Genomic DNA, 20555 nt, shown 5'->3' with positions numbered 1-20555 from the left:
GAGAGAGAGAGAGAGAGAGAGAGAGAGAGAGAGAGAGAGATTACAGGTCACTCTTCTCTGCTTTATCTCTCATATTATATTGTTTCCTCATTCGTCGTTTATTACACTCCTTCTTTTTCTTCTTATTTTCTCCTTCCCTCCTTTCTATCTATTTTGCCCTCCTCTCCTCTCCTCTTTTTCTTTCCATACCCCACGCTTGTAATTTCCCTTTTTTTTCTTCTTTCTTTCTTTTTGACATATTTCCCTTTCTTGTCTTTTCCTTCTTTCCCGCATTTCCCATTCTTTTCCCTTTTACTTTTATTTTTTACATTTACCATGATTATCGTTTCATTCTCTCCAACATTCCCCATTCTTTTTTCTTCCTTTTATGAATTTCTCACCTTTATCATCCTTGTCTTTTCCTTTTTTCCCACTTTCCCTTCTTTTCTTCTTTTTCTTCTTTTTCCCTTCCCCTCATCTCTTTTTATTTCCCTCGTTCCCTTCTCTAGTGCAAGTGGCTTTCACATCCCACGCTTTTAATTTCCCTAATTTTTCTTCCTTCATTCTATTTATCTTATTTCCCATGTTTGTCTCTCCTTTCCCTTCTTCTTTTCCCGCTTCTTTCATTTTTTTCCTTCTCCCAATATCCTTTTTTTCCCCCATTCTTTACCTTCATGCATCTTTTCCGTTTCCTTCATGTCCTTTTTCCCATCCTTATCTTTTCCTTTTCTCATTCGTTCCCTTTATTTTACATATATTCCTTTCCCTTCATTTTCTCCCTCGCCCCGTCTTTGGTTCAGGTGACTTCTGGGACAGGTCGGTTGCAGAGGGGAGGTTTAAGACACAGGTAAGGAGAAGAGAGGCTCGGAGGGAAGGGAGAAAGGTATCAGCGGCTTACACTTCTCCAACAGGTGTGCGGGGACCAGAAGGGAGGGAAGGGGACAGGTAGATTATAGAGGGCGAGATCAAGGCGCAGGTAATGAGAATCGAGGCTCAGGGAGGAAGTTAAAAGGTATGGAAGGTGAACGAGGGCAGGTAGATATGAAAGGAGTGAATAAGACAGGTATAGAAGCTATCAAGGGGTAGGGAGGAAGGTGAATGCTATTTAGACAACGCAGGTGAGGTGAACATGGATGAAAGGGAGAGGCGAAGGGCGATAATTTTAACATTTCGGCGCATATTTGACCAGGCTTTCGTATGAGTTGTGGGAATTTCCAGGGGTAGTTTTGTGACCCTGGTTGGCAGTTCGACTCTTCTTCTGTATCATGAAACTAAAAACTTCTCATTAGAGCGCGATTTATCTCCATTTCGGTCTTTGGAAATAACTGATGTGGGAAACGGAGGCGTCATAAACATTTCCTCACCCAAGCATTTCCAGGGGACGGTTTATGACCCTGGCGGTAGTGCGTCCCTTCTTCTATATCATGGACATAAAACATCACTCATTAGAACCCGAATTATCTCCTTTTTGGCCTTTGGAAATGACTGAAGTGAGAGGCGGAAGCGTCACAAACACACGTATTTGGCAAGACTTTCGTAAAAGTTGTGTGCATTGCCGGGGATAGTTGTATGACCCTGGTGGTAGTGTAACCATTCCTCTCTATCAGGAACATATTAGAACCCGATTTATCTCGTTTTCGGCCTTTGGAACTTGATGTGGGAGGCGGAAGCTTGAGAGAATGAATACAAAGACACTGCAGGTACGATCGTGGGAAGCTGCAGGTGTGTCGAGGCCGGTGGCAAGAGGCGGCTGGGAAGGGAGCACGTGGAAGGGCGGGTGCTTTGGGGTGTGTGGGAAAGACTTAAGAGTTTGCCATCAGCTGACTGAATCCAATGAATGCGGAAGAAGCCAAACATCTCTGCAATGCTCGAATCAAACGGTGAGGACTTGCAGTGAGTCGTCAGGACCTACAGTGAAATCCTCTAACCAAAGGAAAGTGAATCTGGTAAAAAAAGAAAGTAAATCCAACTCAAACCATCTGAAATTGACCTCTTTATGGCCACTTCTGTTTATTTTTGTAAGAGCAGTGCGTAGCGGGCTTTTATCTTTGCCTATTTTTTGTTTATTGCCGTTGAGCTGTTTACTGTAAGAAAAACAAATGCAACCTCACCCAAATAGAAACTAAACTGAACCAAACCCTTTCCAAATCTAACCCAACCAAACAATCCCAGCCAAACTAAATCCAACCCAGCACGCAACTCACCTACAGCGAAACTCAACCCTATTTAAGGAGTCCAAACGGAACCCCAACCAAACCAATCCTAAGAGATCCAGCCAAACTAAATTCAACCCAACCCTACCAAGCCAACCTAACCCATGCAAAGCTAACGCAAACACACAGAATCTAATCAAATCAACCAAAGATATCCTAATTTGACCACCTAACTAATTAATTATCTAACTAACTAACTAACTAACTAACTAACGTAACATAATCTAATCAAATCAACCAAAGATGTCGTAATTTGACCACCTAACTAACTAACTAACTAACTAACTGTTTAACTAACGTAACATAATCTAATCAAATCAATCAAAAATGTCGTAATTTGACCACCTAACTAACTAATTATCTAACTAACTACCTAACTATCTTACTAACTTACTAACTAACTAATTTTCTAACTAACTAATTAACTAACGAACTAATTGACTAACTAACTAATTAACTACCTAACTAACGTCACCTAATCTAATCTAACCTCACCCATCCCTGACCTAACCCAACCCAACCTAACGTAACCCAACCTATCAACTAGAAATGAGGTTTAATGGTTGCTACGGTGAAGACTAGATCATTCACCCTCAGATTAGCACCAAGAACTGAAGAGAACAAATAAAACAGTGTTGTAGTTCAAATACAGCAAAATGTACTTCTCTGTGTGTACTCGTCACTGTACATTACCGCAGCCCTGTGCTCTTCATTTTAAAACATGGTCCCGGCAACTCCCCACTCACCTCCCCCAGATAGCCCCTTCAAAGGAAACTTGGGAAGGTGAACTGGAGCGGCCCGAGTGTGTGTGTGTGTGTGTGTGTGTGTGTGTGTAGGAGGGGGAACTTGTGTGTGTGTGTGTGTGTGTAGGGGGGGGCGTTCTGTGGGCGGACGTGTGTGTTTGTGGATGGGTGTGGGGTGGGGGTGGGGTAGCGTGTTTGTGGATATATGTGTGTGTGTGTGTGTGTGTGTGTGTGTGTGTGTGTGTGTGTGTGTGTCGAGGAAACCGCAGGATAAATACACGAAATCGAACTTCGAGGCGAGGCATTAGACTACAACCTTATAGGGGAAGACGAAGAAGAGTAAGAGAGGAGAAGAGAAGATGGAGTAACTGGGGAGCAGAGGAGAAACAGTACAAGACGAAGAAAGTAATGAAATGAAATGAAAAGAAAAAAAGGAAGAGAAGACAAAGCAGAACAGGAAATAAAAAAAATAAAAAGGAAAGAAACGAAAAGAGAAGGGAAGATAAAAGAAGAGAAGAGAAGATAAGAAGAGAGGAAATGAGAAGAGAAGAGAGAGAGAAAAGAAGAGAAGAGGAAAGAGAAAGAAGAGGAAAAGAGAAAGAAAAGAGAGGAAGAGAAGAGAGAAGAGATTAGAGGAAAAGAGAAGAGAAGAGAAGAGAAGAGAAGAGAAGAGATGAGAGGAAAAGAGAAGAGAAAAGGAAAGAGAAAAGATAAGAAAAGAGAAGAGAAGAGTAGACAAGAGAAGAGGAGAGAGAAAAGAGAAGAGAAGATATTTAAAAAGGGCAATAGGTGAGGGCAGCTAACTCAGGACAGGTAACCAACAAGCAGGTAATAGGCTTCCCTTCTTAGTGGACAGGTAGAAGCATTTAATAATAATGAAGAAGGTTTCGCTCAGGCCGCAGGTAATTCCCTCATAACAATAGACCGACGCTGCTAATTTCGACGACGCCCGGAAATTAAAGTGAAATAAAGTAATGTAAAAGAGAAGACTAACGTTGTGTGTGTTGTTAGTTAGCTCCGTGATTGATTTTCCCTCGATACAGAAATTGAGGCGAGTGTTATTATGAGGTTTCCGCCATTGTAACATTTGTATCATGACGATTGTGTTGGCCGTGAACGAGAGAGAGAGAATGTTTTTTAAGTATATAGATATTGAAATGCAGCATGATTTCTCCATAGAGTTTTAAACCGCAACAATAAAGTATGCATTTGCGAGAGAGAGAGAGAGAGAGAGAATGTTTTTTAAGTATATATATATTTAAATGCAGCTTGTTTTCTCCATAGAGTTTTAAACCTCAACAATAAAGTATGATTTTGAGAGAGAGAGAGAGAGAGAGAGAGAGAGAGAGAGAGAGAATGTTTTTTTTTTAAGTATATAGATATTGAAATGCAGCATGATTTCTCCATAGAGTTTTAAACCGCAACAATAAAGTATGCATTTGCGAGAGAGAGAGAGAGAGAGAGAGAGAATGTTTTTTTAAAGTATATATATATATATTGAAATGCATCATGATGTCTCCATAGAGTTTTAAACCGCAACACTAAAGTATGCATTTGCGAGAGAGAGAGAGAGAGAGAGACGGAAATTAACTTTTTTAAACTTAATTCCTTCTTAGGGAGAACGAAATACATACATTAAGCTTACCACTGTGTTCTCGCGACCTTTGAACCCAACGACACAAGAATCCGCTCGACCTTAAACAGCTAAACGCCTCGACCCACCCACTCACTCCCCTTGAGGTACACCATTGTTTAAGCCTAAGCAGTAGTAGTCACAATCCTCGCTTCTAAGTTGCCAGTACTCACCAACTTAAGTAAGCTCATTCACGGAAACCTGTCAATAACCTCAGACGCCTTGACTCTCCAAAAACATAAGGGAATCATTGGGGTCTTAATTAACAGTAATAGGCGTAATCTTTGCTTCTAATTTGCCCGTAACCCAGTCCACCAAAACCTCTCAATAATCTAGAATTCTATATATATGACCCATTCGCTCGCCTAGGACTCTCGTATGATCAATGGCAGTTCTATGGGGCTAAGAGTGATCGTGAGGGAGGGAGCTATGTGAGTGCTGTGGGGCTGAGAGTGATCTTAAGGCAAGGGGCTGAGGGCGTATGAGAGATGGGGCTATGGCGGTGCTGTGTGGGTGGGAGTGAGCGTAAGATGAGGCAGGTAGCAAGTATGGTTTGAGAACTTGTGGTGAGGAGGTATGAGTGAGCGAGGCTGTGGTAGTGTTGTTCAGGGCATTATCGGTATCGTGCAACTCCACTCACGGAAACCTGCCGATAACCGATGACTCCTTGACTCTCCTACGACTTAGCCATTATTGAGGTCAACGGTAATAGACGTAATCCTCGCTGCTAATTGGCCAGTACGTATTAGTTCATGTAACCCACTCTGGGAAACCTCCTAATAACTCTAAACATCCTGATCCGCCGCTTCTCCTGATTCACATACCAGTATAATTTGTAACATAATCTTCGCTTTTAATTTCTCAGTATACATGAATTTGTTAACTCCATTCGACCTGTTAATGACCTCAGAGTTTTTTTTTTTTATCCATCGCCTCTCCTGATGTACACACCAGTATAATTTGTAACATAATCTTCGCTTTTAATTTCTCAGTATACATGAATTTGTTAACTCCGTTCGACCTGTTAATGACCTCAGAGTTTTTTTTTATCCATCGCCTCTCCTGATGCACACACCAGTATAATTTGTAACATAATCTTCGCTTTTAATTTCTCAGTATTCATGAATTTGTTAACTCCGTTCGACCTGTTAATGACCTCAGACTTTTTCATCCACCGCCTCTCCTGATGCACACACCAATATAATATAATTCGTAATATAATCTTCACTACTACATCATTTCCCAGCCGGTACTTAACAGTTTGAGTATCTCCACGGAAACTGTTAATGATGTCAGTCTTCTTCAACCACTGGCTTTCTAATATGTAGCATAATCTTCGCTTCTAATTTCCCAGCAGGTACTTATCAATATATTCAATTCTACGGAAGCCTGTCAATAACCTTTCAATTACTCTCTCGTCCCACTCTCCTGAGATACTAACTGTTGATGTGCCAGTACATTGACCACGACCACGGAGACCTACAATCGTCCATTCGCCTCTAGTTTCCCAGCAGGTGCTTATCAATTTATGCAACTCCATCCAGGGAAACTTGTCAATAACCTCTCTCTCTCTTAATCATCTCACTCCGCCCACGCTCATCGTAGGAGCTTGAATGGGTGTATATATAATCCTTTCGGGTAATAGTGCCGCTGCCAGTCTCCTCGCCTCATGCTCTTTCATCCCCCCGCAGCCGTCTGAGCCTCCCTGACAGATTGCTCTACCGCTTTAGTCCGTTGTCCCTTAGGGTAGCACTCTCTGGACTATACGTCTTCATAAATGGATAACAAATCACCAGACAGGAGGAGAGTATCAAGACAACCTGTTCTAACCTTCTGGGCCAACACGTCTTCAGAAATAGGTAACTTAGATGCCAGACAGAGAGGAGAGTATCAGACAACCTCCTGTTCTAACCTTCTGGGCCCGACACCTCTTCATAGATAACTGAACACCAGACTAGAGGGGACTATCAGACACCTCTTCAAACGATTCTAACTCTCTGGTTCGTAATTGAGTACTCCTTGTTTTTCTTTTCTTTCTTGATGCGGCGTTTTTGCGGGTCATTTTCTTGTTAAATAATTGTCTTCCCTGCTTCTTCTACTGTATAAAAATCAAATATATGGGATGTTTCTACTCTATTTAGGAGCAGTAAGTAGCGTTCTTTTTTTTCATTATTATTATTATTATTTTTTTACGCCCTTGCACTGTCTCCTCAGCTGTATAAAATAAGAAAAAAAAGACCCATATCTCGGACACATTCGGCTCGCTTATCAAATATTTCCCAAGGCCTTAAAGGAGATTGATTTGTTTCTCCTGAGTGTTTGTTCACGTCCATGGTGTAGAAGCCTTGTCACTCTACCACCAGGCTCATAAAACTACCCATGGAAATACTAACACAAACCCTACGAAAGGCATATAAATTGTGGTTGTGGAGGCCCCGAAATGTTTGAGACTACGGGGCTTTCTTCCGGATGCTGTGACTCCACTATTTACAGGAGCGGGATTTTTGTGTTTCTTCTTTTTCCTTTGAGTTCCCCCCTTTAACTGTATGAAATAATAATACAGCGGGCGTAGGAGGGACTCATTTCGTAGCTCCGTGCCTCATTACTTTAGAACCAACGGAAACCACAGAACATGAATGGGGAAAGATTATGGTAAGGTGAAAGTGAATCGTAAGAGTAAGATATGTATACTTTAATGAGTCGCTGTGTAAGAGGTTAGAATAAGACTGACCACATCAACCACATCAAGGCAAAAGGGACGAGCCATAAAATTAGCAAAGAGTTCTATGTCCCTATTCTTAAACGTATCGGGGTCTCATTACGACTGTTTTCCAAGGCCACAGAGAAGATTTACTGGGTTTCCATGGGTGATTTTTCGATTCATGATGCAGAAGTCGGGTAAAACTATCACTAGGCTCGCATAACAGGCCATGAAAACCCCGGTAACTTTTTTTTTTTTTACAACAAAGGAGGCAGCTCAAGGGCACAAATAAAGTAAACAATAATAAAAGAAGCCCGCTACTCGCTGCTCCTAAAAAGAATCCAAGGAGGTGGCAGAAAGAGGGGTCAATTTCGGGAGGAGAGGTGTCCTGAAAGGCTTTACAAATAGGGGAACTGAAGTGCTGATGTTTAAAAATAGAGGCCTTAGGTCGGTTTTATAAGACACTTTCGCTTCTCACATCAGCTATTTCTAAAGGTCAAAGAGGGGGTCAGTCAGGTTCTAATGAGTGTTTCTTCAGGTTCACGGTACAGAGGAAGGGTCACACTACTACCACGGCCATAAAACTACCCTTGGAAATGCTCACAACTCCTACGAAAGCCTTGTCAAATATGTGTTCTGGGGCAGCAAAATGTCTTGTAATACGACGCCTCGTTTCCTCGGGTTTCCATTAACCCAAACATGACCTGGTGGACAGTTACTACATACCGTACGTTTTGTGGCCGCCCTCGACGCATGGGTTGGTCTACGCATTCCAGCAAAGGACACAGCGAGACACATCATAAAAAGCTTTTGTATTTTTTAGTCTCTTTATGAGCCGGAAATGACAGTCAAGCGGATTAGTCTAATTTTGCATGTTCGCCTCATTTTGTTTTTCGTGCTTGCTCTTGATGGACAAAGGAAACAGGACACACACGCGTAGCTAGTATTAAAGATTTTTCCTTTTTTTTTTTGCCGAACTGACACTCAAACTGACAGTGGATTTTCTCTCATGTTTTTGCGTGTTTTCTTTGCGCTTCTCTGCGTTTCAAATCTTTTCAAACGGTCCCATGTGTCGTTTTGTTTTGTTTCGTTTTTTTGGTGTATATGAAATGTTCACAAAAGGTTTATCCGTGCTTGTCATATCATTGTGTTTCTGTGCGGTGTCTTTGTGTCTGTGTGTGTGTGTGTGTGTGTGTGTGTGTGTGTGTGTGTCTCGTCTATTATATTTGAAATTTCTGTTTTCTTTGCTCTCATTGTTTCCTTTTGCGAATCACTTTTATCAGTTTCATCTTTTCTGCCCTCCTAAACTCTCTCTCTCTCTCTCTCTCTCTCTCTCTCTCTCTCTCTCTCTCTCTCTCTCTCTCTCTCTCTCTCTCTCTCTCTCTCTCTCTCTCTCTCTCTCTCTCTTTTCATTTTTTCTGTTTGTCTGTTTGTTTGTTTGTTTGTTTGTTTCTTTCTCTTAAACACACACACACACACACACACACGTCATATCCTTCGTCACACTCGGCCATTATTAAATTCAACTCATTTATTTTAGGTCACGTCATGTTCTGCGTTTCATGTTCTGTTGCCTCTTCATTATTCATCACCTGTACCTGTGTGTGTGTGTGTGTGTGTGTGTGTGTGTGTGTGTGTGTGTGTGTGTGTGTGTGTTTGCCAGTCTGTGCCCTTCTCTGCTTTGCCATTTCCTCTTTTTTTCCATGTTCTTCCCATCTCAGCGTCACCGTTTTTCTTTCCCTTTTCAATTTTCGTTCCATTCCAAACCACTGGGTGCTGGGTTTTTCTATCCTGTGTTCTTGTGTGTTTTGTTTTGCTTCCTGTGTGTTGTTTTGCCTCTCTGTGTGTTGTTTTGTTGTTTTGTTCTGCTTTGTGCTTTTGTGTATTGTCCTTCCCTTCACTGTATTCTCCTGTTGTGCCTTCTAACTGGAGTGACACACAAGGTGATCAGTATGCCATTAGTCGCGTGACGTCCGCACCTATTCTCTGACTAGTCAACTGAGGAGGCGCTGTTTCTCAGGCTTGGTGATTATATTGTCTTTGGCTCATCACAGGAACTCGATGCCCGGCTTTCATGGTTGTAGGTCAGTTGCTTCACCCACTATACCAACCTCCTCCCTCCGTGTGTGTGTGTAGGAGGGAGGTGGGGATGTGTGTGTAGGAGGGAGGTGTGTGTGTGTGTGTGTAGTAGGGAGGTGTGTGTGTGTGTGTGTGTAGGAGGGAGGTGTGTGTGTGTGTGTGTGTAGGAGGGAGGTGTGTGTGTGTGTGTGTGTGTGTGTGTGTGTGTGTGTGTGTGTGTGTGTGTGTTTGAGGTATGTTGTTATGTGTGTGTGTGTGTGTCTGTGTGTTTGTGTGTGTGGGGAGGGTGTGTGTGTGTGTGTGTGTGTGTGTGTGTGTGTGTGTTTGTGTGTGGTGTGTGTGTGTGTGTGTGTGTGTGTGTGTTGGTGGGTGGTGTGTGTGTGTGTGTGTGTGTGTGTGTGTGTGTGTGTGTGTGTGTGTGTGGTGTATCCGCCTTTACGATTCCAGTTATGTGAATGAATATGAAGATCCACGTATATGTATGTATGTATTTATGTATGTATGTATGAATGTGTGTAACTGTATATTTCCATCATCAAAGCAACGTCGTTATCCTTTTGTGGAACGGGGACAGCAAAAACGAAAGTGAGCATTATGGATCAGGAGAGCGAGAGGAAGGGAGAACTGTCATAACTAGAGCATGGATGATTAATGAACAAGAGCACACTTACAAAAAAAAAAATACTCGTTCTATCTGAGCGACCATGGAAATAGAACACCAACACACACACACACACACACACATACACACAAACGCACACTCACGAATTAAGAAAAGACACACACATCCTCCAGCAGCAGTAAGACCCGGACTAAGGGAACTAGGTCATGTCGAACGTTCTGAAGGATGACAGGACTAGGAGGGACAGATTATATAGACGAGAGGGAACCGAGGAATTGGAAACGCATGCATGTCGGATTAGGCAGATTGACAGGAAGGGAGGAAGGACAAATGGTGGAGAAGGAAGTAGAAGGCGCATCCACCCACCAGACAAACAGATAGAAAGATAGACAGACAGGGATGAGTGGAAAGAGAAATGTGATATATGTACCTGTGTGTGAATGTGTGTGTGTGTGTGTGTGTGTGTGTGTGTGTGTGTGTGTGTGTGTGTGTGTGTGTGTGTGTGTGTGTATGTTCGTTTTTTGCATATATATCACTATTCCATGCCCTGGTTTTAGACTCATTTCATCAATCATTCAGCTAGACGGACTCTCTCTCTCTCTCTCTCTCTCTCTCTCTCTCTCTCTCTCTCTCTCTCTCTCTCTCTCTCTCTCTCTCTCTCTCTCTCTCTCCCACAAACACTCACACACACACCTGTACATTCTTACCTGTGGCGGCGGAGGAGGCGAAGGGGGTCGCCATCTTGAGGTTGTTGTTGTTCTTGGTGGTGGAAGAGGACGAGGAGGGGGGCGGTGGTCTGCCGGCTGCACCGCGCCCCGCCCCGGAGGACGCGCTATGGCAGGGCCCAGCTCCCCCCCGCCCGCTTTGGCTGTGACTGCTGGTGCCCCCGGACTGATAGGGGAGAAGGGGGGAGGGAAGGAGTTAGTTTTGTATTATTATTATTATTATTATTATTATTATTATTATTATTATTATTATTATTATTATTATTATTATTATTATTATTATTATTATTATTATTATTATTATTATTATTTCTGCTATACTTATCTCAGTTTTTGCGATGATTTATGTTCATGTCACAAAAACTGTATGTGTGTGTGTGTGTGTGTGTGTGTGTGTGTGTGTGTGTGTGTGTGTGTGTGTGTGTGTGTTTTGCTATTTTTCAACCTACCTCCCTGTCTGCCGTCTGTCTGCTTTCTCTCTCTCTCTCTCTCTCTCTCTCTCTCTCTCTCTCTCTCTCTCTCTCTCTCTCTCTCTCTCTCTCTCTCTCTCTCTCTATAGTTTGTAAGATATGAGCAAAATTCTTCTCAAAGTCAGCTAATTAGTGGCACTTATTGAGAAAAAGAATGGAGGAGGAGGAGGAGGAGGAGGAGGAGGAGGAGGAGGAGGAGGAGGAGGAGGAGGAGGAGGAGGAAAGACACGATGGAGGACGAGGAAGAACTTGGGAGAGAAAGAGTGTAGGAACGAGATAAGGGTAAAACTGAGTTACCAGACTTATCGCAAATTAAAAGAACAAAGAGAGGAAGTAAGAAGACGAAGAAGAAGAAGAAGAAGAAGAAGAAGAAGAAGAAGAAGAAGAAGAAGAAGAAGAAGAAGAAGAAGATGAAGAACAAGAACAATGAGGAGGAGGATGTGGAGAAGAAGACGAAGTGGAGGGGAGATAAGAGGAAACGGAGGTAGAGGAGGAGGAAGAGAGATGGAGGAAGGTGAAGAACAGAGTTGAAAGAGAGATGGATAGAATAAGGGGAGGAAGAACAAATCAAATGAGTGAAAGAAATAGAAGAAGGAAAAGAAGAAGAAAAAGAACAACAAAAACAAAAGGAACAATGAGAAGAGCGAAAGAGAAGGAGTAGAAAAAATAGAAAACGAAGACGAAGATGAACGTAAAAGAAAAGAGTAGGAGATGAACATGAAAAAGAAGAGCAGAAACACAGTACTAAACGCTCTCATACGTGAAATAATCTTGTCAAAACCAGCTCCTAAGTGCACCCGAGGAAGCAACGCCACAAACAGTTATGATGTTCTTCACTCCACCTGGCACTGACGAAGACAAGGACGAACCGATTTCCAGGTATTCAAATCGTTTAATTCCCCTTAATTACCATCTCCTTACCTTCCCTGCTGCAGCCACCTCACCTGTCCGTTCGGCTTGACGTATCCACCTGTGTCTGTTTATATATTCCGCCTGTCCCTTCATTTCACTCCGTTCCTTCATTTATATAAGCTTCTATATTCGCTCGTCCTCCTTCTCCCTCTCGCTCATCGCTTTCATTTCCTGTTTTACCTTTCTCTGCGTCTCAGGTGTCTAGGGGTTGCTGTACGATAGTGTCCGTTTTCCTCCCTCTCAACCGGTTTCGCCTCTTATAAGAATGATGATAATAACAATAATGTGTGTGTGTGTGTGTGTGTGTGTGTGTGTGTCTCCAAGCGAGTAAACGTATGAAAACGAATATTTGTTGTGGAATAATATATGATGCACCGTAGCGGAAAATTGTGTTAGCAAAAGTGGAAATACGATTAAGAATAGTGAAAAAGAAGATACGAAATGGAAAAATGTTTATCTGCAGACGGGGTACAATACAGATACGTGGAGGGAAAAGAATGAAAACTGAGCATAGGGAAACATAAAATAAATGAATGGAAAAATATGAAAAACGGTGAGAACACTAAAGAAAAGGCGGAAAGAAAGCAAAAAAATCTGGAAATGGTATAGATTGGAGAGGGAATAATTTGGGAACTGAGAAGAGGAGAAAGCGAGATAACGAAGAATGCGACATGGGAAGATAAATCGTGCAATAACGGAAAAGTAAAATCTGGAAAGTGCGTGTCGTGGAAAGGAGAAAGAAAGACTCCGAGGTGAACGAGAAATGATGAAGAGGGAAATTAATGAAAGGATGAAGAAGGTAATTAACGTTGAAAGAGAAAATGTGTGTCATGAAAATAAAGGAGGAAGAAAGAAAGACACGACGAGATAAACGAGAAATAACGAAAAGGGGAATTAGTGAAAGGATGAAAAAAAGAAAATATAAACTGGAAAAAAGTATGAAGGGAAAGGAAAGCAAAACATGACTTAAAACTGGAATAATTCGTTCCTGTCTAGACAAGTATGAAAGAAAAACACGAGGTAAAAGATTTGAAAAGAACGAATAATGAGGTGCTGGAAAGTATAAACTGGAAAATAGGTGGAGTTGAAAAAGAGCAAAATAATAAAAGTGGAAACCGGAAAGACGTGGCGTGAGGAAAAGATAAAGAGAAGGTTAAATGAGAAATGAAAATAGAAAGGATAAAAATGGTCTGTTAAGCGAAAATGAATATTGCGTGGATGGAAGCGTGTAAGAGAAGCAGAATGAGGTAAAACGTGACTATTTAAGAAAGGAGAAATAACTTAACGATGATAAATTACAGGAAGATGTGTAAAGAGCAAAAAAAGAAAAAAATGTATATAAAGTAAAATGGAAGAAAAAATGTATTGCTAAACTTGTAGAGGAATGACACGACGATATAGATGAAGGAATATTAATGTGATGAAATATAGAAAATGTAAAATGTGTACAAAGTTAAAAAAATCTCATACATATATAAATTGAATCTGATGAAAAATATACTGTACATACGAGGCTTGACACGTATGGAAGGGACATGAATAGGTAAAAAGGAAATACTTGGAAACGCGAAAGAGAGCTGAAAATGGTGTGAATTTGAAGGAAAAAAAATATGAAAAGGAAAGATATCAAAAGGCGAAGACATAATAACCGTAAACTGAAAAATATTGAGGTTACATAATAAAGATCGATCAAATGAAAAAAAGGAATATGCAAAAAAGAAAAAAAAAAGAAGCCTCGACGGAATAGTATAAGTTTTAAGGAGGAAAATATGAGTAAATTGTACCTCGAGGGGAAAGAAAAATTACATAGAAAAAAATAGAACTAAGGAAATGTGTATAAAAAGGAGAGAGAAAACGGACACATGGACAGACAGAGACAGACAGACACAGGCAGACACACACACACACACACACACACACACACACACACACACACACACACACACACACACACACACGCGTAAATGACCGAAGCTGTAGAATCTGAAATATGCGAGGGCTGAGGATACATAAAAAACATACGTATAAGAAAAAAAAAAGAACGATAAGCGATTCTGAAAGGTCAACATATATATAGAAATGAGAAAGAAATGAGGACTGGAAAAATGAAGATCCGTGAAGCCTTTGTGATGGAAGAGACAACGTAAGTGGCTGATGGAAAAAAAAAGGGAAATGGAAATGAAATGGAAGGTATCTCACGGCTAAAGACACAAAAAACACAACAAAACAAAAATAATTACAGTGTTTGGCCAATAAAAAGACATGTTCATCGATGTGGGAAAAATATATGTTGCACGGGTTGGGAATGGAAACTATTGAAGTGTTTGAAAATAAAATACAAAGAGAAACAACAATATAAAAACATGACATGGCTTAGAGAGGAAATTATTACCCCGTTGGAGATAAAAAATAAATAAAAAGAGAGAGGTTCAGAGAAAGGATATTACACAAGTTGCAACAATGATGAATAGAAGAGAGGTATTGTACAGTTTAGAAAAGAAATTACACGCCATAAAGAAAAGAATGAGGTAGACAGGAAGAAACCAAAGATAACAGTATTATCATAGTAGTGAAAAAAATGATGAATGACGAGAAAAAATGAGAAAATATGAAAAAGATGACACCAAAAGGAAGGATATCAAAAAGCGAAAGACATAATAACCGTAAACTTAAAAAATTAATGAAATTACATAATAAAGATCGATCAAATGAAAAAGGGAATATGCAAAAAAGGAAAAAAGAAGAAGCTTCGACGGAATAGTGCAAGTTTTAAAAAGAAAACGGGAGCGCAAAGCCAGCCCAAAAGAAATCGAGGAGGGGAACTGAAGCAAAACAGGTACACGTGGAAACATTTTAGCTGCGAGTTACATGCGAGTGGGGGAGGGAAACAAATGACGGCGGTGCATAGCGGGCTGTGTCTCATTACTCTTGTGCGGCCATTAATCCTCCCCCTGCACCGGCCATAACGAGAGAGAGAGAGAGAGAGAGAGAGAGAGAGAGAGAGAGAGAGAGAGATTGCAAATGGACTGAATGAAAGCCAAAAAAGAAAAAAACTTACGACTTGTACATAAAATTTTGAGAGAGAGAGAGAGAGAGAGAGAACGAGAGAAAGGCAAAACACAGGTATATATAAACGAAGTCACATTAACACTGTACACAGTACCCAATTAAGCCACTGTTTGCTCAGACACTTCGCTTCTGATCTCATAAATATTCATCCTCTTCTTCCTTAAGTAATCCATCCTCCATTTATCCTTCCATAATCCCTACGCCCTCCTTCCTCCCTTGCCCTCGTTATTCCGGCCCAGCCCTTCCCGCCCCTGCCTGTCCCTGCCTTGCCCTTCCCCTTCCTGGCCGGCTGTAGGGTGTGGTTCGCTGCAGGGTTACTTGCGGAGAGGAGGGCGAGGGAAGATAGAGACGCCGAAGGTTTTGGTAATGGCTAAAGGAATATTAATAGCAAGCGGATGGCCTGAGGAAATGAGGGTGATAGGAAAGGGGTTGGGTCAGGACACGCACGCACATACGCACATACGGACATGCATAGAGTTTCTTCTTCCTCACCATCTTCCATCCTCATTGCCTGCTGTGATTCCTTGCTTCCTTCTTTCCTGTCTTCTTTCCCTTCTCCCTCGTCATCGTCATTTTTATCTTCGCTTTATTTTTTCTTCCCTCTCTCCTTCATTCCATTCTCGATGCATCCTTCCCTACACTCACTTATTTTTTTTTTTTACAACAAAGGAGACAGCTCAAGGGCACAAAAAAAGTAAACAATAATAAAAAAAAAGCCCGCTACTCGCTGCTCCTAAAAAAAGAATCTAAAGAGGTGGCCGAAAGAGAGGTCGATATCGGGAGGATTGCACGCTCTCACACACACACACACACACACACACACACACACACACACACACACACACACACACACACACACACACACACACGCAATCACACACACACTAAGGAGCTACAAATAAAAACGCTCGCAGTAATAGCTCTGAAATAAAAAGAAGAATCATGGGAGAAGTGAAGAGAATTAAACTTCACTTAATACCTAGATACTGAACGGTCGTGTTCCAGTTCATCTCCTCCGCTGATAACACTTTTCCTTTTCGTGCTATAAGGCCAGTTGTTGTTTTTTATTTTTACCTCACGTGTGGGAGGACGCGGGAATACGATTAAAAAATGTGACGTGTTGGATGAATTACGATTTTAATTGAATACGAGACACGTGCAGTTTTTCCATTGCCGTTTTGTGTGGGTAATAGTTTCCTTTCTTTTATTATCGTCTTTTATTACGACTAGATGATGTATAAATGGAGTGTTCTATAGCGGCAATAAAGAGGTTTCACTCCGTACGAGATATTCAGATGCGTGTGCTAGATTGTCTCCTTTTTTTTTCTCCATTGTAGCTTGGTAAGGGCAATGATCTCTTTCTTTAACTTTACCCCTTTTCAGTAAGTAAGTGGAGTCGTGTAAAAGTGAAGTGCTATATGCCGGGAGAATTGTGGGTTTTCTTTCTGTACGAGATATACAAAAGCGTGCGTGTTCCTCTCCTTTTGTTTTCTTTCTTTTATCCGTTGTAGTTTTGTATGAGTATTCGTTTCTTTCCTTGTACTGTCTTTTATAATAATTGGATGGCGTAAAAATGAAGTGTTATATGCTGGGAGAATAATGAGTTTTCTTTCTTTTCGAGATATACAGATGCGTGTTCCTGTTATTATTTTTTTATCTGTGAAGTGACCGGGATGCAGGAGTGTTATAAAGAGGCGATATGATTGGAATGACTTTTTCTCCGTACAGGACAAACGCACATTGCCTTTCAATAATAATTTGCACAACTGTATTTGCGTCCCAGTTCCTTTTTCTTTCCATTTTGTTATTAGCGTGATGAAGTTATTGTAAAAAGTAGTGATATGATTTGATGACTTATCTGTCCTACGCGTAATTAATCACCTAACTTTTTCTCCTCTTCGTATTCATGTTATGCTAATAATTTATGTTTATTTCTTTGTTTTGATTGACGGAGTTGATAAATGGCGAAGTAATTGTGTAAAATGAGCAGTATGTTTTAAGATTGGTTTATATTTTTCTCTGCAAGACATAGATTAGAGTATGAGGGTGATTAGAGGGTGATTTTGTGTTTTATTTTGTTCTCTTGGTTTCTGTTTTGATTTACCAAGAAGCGAGATAAAGAGCGGGCGGTATGACTGGCGAACGAGTGAGCGAAGTGTTCCAGGGATTAGCGCTCATTACGGATGCAGCGCTCTTTAGAAACTCACACGATCAAAAAGAAATATTTCCGTTTGTCTTTAGTCGGTTTTTTTCATGAGGGAACGAGAGAAAGCGTGGAAAGAAAATGGAACGGAGCGTTACCTGGAAGGAGAGTTAAAAGGAAATACACAGCACGGTGGAATAATTTGAAACAGAAAATACAACAGCAAGTATAACAGAAAAGAATAAGTGTGGAGTAAATCTTGACAGAGGAAACAGAGCCATGCTGATAATATATTAACATAAATGTGATTGAATATATTAGAACAGGTGTGAAATAAAAGGTGAAACAAATCAGAATGAGCTAAAATGATTTGAAATAAAAAACATGTAATTGGAAGAACATAACACGATAAAAGCAGATTGAAAAAAAAAAGCATAAAATTCAGGTAAAATAATTTTGAATAAGTTTGAAATAAAAGTAGAAATCAATAAAAATGAGGTAAAATTATTTGAAACAGAAAATTCATATAACTGGATGAACAGAACAAGAAAAACAAATAATTGTAAAAAATATCCATGGGCAATATAATGTCGACCAGGAAGAATATTGTTGTTGTCGAGACTAAAAGTTGAAGGACAAAACAGAGCGATATAAAGCAAATTCAAAACAGAGAAAATATTGTGAAATAGACATAGAACGAATGACCTTTGACGAAGATTAAAAGAACGGCCGTGAACTTACACCACGAAGGAAGAACAAAATGAAGGTTGCCTAAGTTTGGAGAGAGAACAAAAACAAAACAAAACAACAACGACGAGAAATAACAATGCGTATCAGCGAGAGAAAAGCGAGGAACAGAATGAAGGGGAACAGACAGAACGAAGATCAACAGAACGGAAGAGAGAATTTACAGAGCAGAGAGAATGGCATCGAGCGTTATACAAGAACAAAACGTGAAGAAACAATGAAAATAGAAAGAAAGGAGAGATATAGACATAGATAGATAGACAGACAGATAAATAGATAGTTAATTAGTTAGACGGATAGATAGATAGATAGATAGTTAGTTAATTAGTTAGTTCGATAGATAGATGGATAGATAGATAGATAGGTTGATAGATAGACAGATAAATAGATAGTTAGTTAGGCGGATAGATAGATAGACAGTTAGTTAATTAGTTAGTTCGATAGATAGATAGATAGATAGATAGATAGATAGATAGACAGCCACCGATAAAGAGGGGGAATAGAGCAAAGAAAATAAATGAGTGTGTACGTTGGTGTAGATAAGTATAGTGATAGATAGAGAGATAGATAAATAGATTTTTAGATAGACAGCCTCGGTGTTTGAAAGGGGACGTAAATAGCCTCAGAAAAAACAGCAAACGAACGAGAGAGATTAATGTTACCAGATGAAGATAGAAGGGGAATGACCAGATTAAGATGTGAATGAGCGGGAGGATAACTTGGATGATAATATGATATGAAATGGAAGGTAAAAATAGTAAAGAGAAAAAATAAGATATACATAAGAGAGAGAGAGAGAGAGATTAAAGGAAAAGGACAGACAAGGATAATTAGAAATGCCGCACACACACACACACACACACACACACACACACACACACACACACACACACACACACACACACACACACACACACACACACTAGGGAACCTTGAACTAAAAAAAGTAATTTGCGGTAATTACAACACGAAAGGAAGAGTGCAAGGAAAAAAAAAAAAAAGGATCTAACCACCACTAATTGCTGAATGATTCTGTACTGCGTCATATTATCGCTGATTAAACTTTTTTCTCTCTCTCTCTCTCTCTCTCTCTCTCTCTCTCTCTCTCTCTCTCTCTCTCTCTCTCTCTCTCTCTCTCTCTCTCTCTCTCTCTCTCTCTCTCCTGTCATAAAGGTAATTTGTTTTTTCCTTACCGTGTTATTAGGTAGACGGGATGAGTCAGTTTTAAAAGAAGTGAAATGTGTAGAGATTGTAAATGAACAGAAAGGAGAATATACAAAAAGAAGACACAAAGAACAGAAACAAAATGCAAAATATATACCAAAACGACTTACAAAGAATATAATGAAAAAAATAAAGTTGAGAGAATGTGCAACAATTAAATAGAGAGAGAATGTTCAAGAGTAAGGTGCAAAGATTTAAACAGAACAAAGTGCATGGAAATTAAAAGAGTAAAATGAAGACAATATTGAGAAAATAATACAAAAAAAAAACGAGGTGAAGAGACTAGAAAACACAAAATTAGAGGATTGTAAAAAAGGAAAACGCAGAGAATATATAAAAAAATGCAAATAATTAAACAGAAAAATGAAACAGAAAAAAATGCAAAGAATATAAAAAGAACAAAAAGCTGAAAATATAAAAGAAAATAAGACGCAGAGAATAGTGATGAATAAAACGCAGAGAAAATAAAAATAACATAATAATAAGAATATGAGAAGAAAATGCCGAGAAACACTAAACCTACCTGTGATATTCCTTTACCTGCCCTTTTCATACCGTGTCGAGTTATTTACCGGCGTTATGACGCCCCCCCCCCCCCCCCCTCCTCTGTGTGTGTGTATGTGTGTGTGTGTGTGTGTGTGTGTGCATTTTTTATTTAATTTTCTCAGATACTTTCATATTTATTAAGTTAAGTCTTTCCGCCTTTCCTTATGAATATATTTCTCTCTCTCTCTCTCTCTCTCTCTCTCTCTCTCTCTCTCTCTCTCTCTCTCTCTCTCTCTCTCTCTCTCTCTCTCTCTCTCTCTCTCTCTCTCTCTCTCTCTCTCTCTTATTAATTAATTCATTTATTCAGCCATTTGTTTTTATGCTGTTGTTTTCTTGTTTTTTTGTTTATTATCTTTTAGCAAACTCTTGAGCCTGTTTGTTTTTGTCGTGTTTTGTTACGTTTTGTCTTCCATATCATTTTTTGTTTTGTATCTTGTTTTTTGTTTTGTTTTCTATGTTGTTTTTTCCCCCTTTTTTTTCTTCTTTATTTATCTTTTTTTTATCTTCTATGTTTTTTTCTGTTTTTGTCTTCTATCTTGTTATCTTTATTTTTTTCTGTCTTCTATCGTTATTTGTCTTTTGTCTTTTTTTTTCTGTGTTCTATCTTGCTTTTGTCTTCTGTCTTACTCCGTCTTTTATCTTGTTTTTTTATAATTTTCTTGTCTTCTATTTTTTTCTTGTCTGTTATCTGTTTTTTTTATCTTCTATCCTTTTTTTTTGCCATATTTCTTCTTTTGTCTTTATCTTTT

General features: G+C 39.9%; 1 protein-coding gene across 1 annotated transcript in view; it reads right to left on the bottom strand.

Moving 5' to 3' along the window:
* The window catches only part of LOC126986932 (thyrotropin-releasing hormone receptor-like), a 75519-nt gene that overhangs the window by 24492 nt on the left and 30472 nt on the right, over window positions 1-20555 (bottom strand). Inside the window, exon 5 of the mRNA XM_050843453.1 lies at window positions 10678-10861. Coding sequence (XP_050699410.1) covers window positions 10678-10861 — 184 coding nt within the window. The remainder of the gene's footprint in view (window positions 1-10677; window positions 10862-20555) is intronic.

The sequence above is a fragment of the Eriocheir sinensis genome, chromosome 63, assembly GCF_024679095.1.
Source record: "Eriocheir sinensis breed Jianghai 21 chromosome 63, ASM2467909v1, whole genome shotgun sequence".
Taxonomy (NCBI): domain Eukaryota; kingdom Metazoa; phylum Arthropoda; class Malacostraca; order Decapoda; family Varunidae; genus Eriocheir; species Eriocheir sinensis.
The sequence above is the reverse complement of the archived record's forward strand: the minus strand, read 5'-3'. Positions and strand labels throughout refer to the sequence as shown.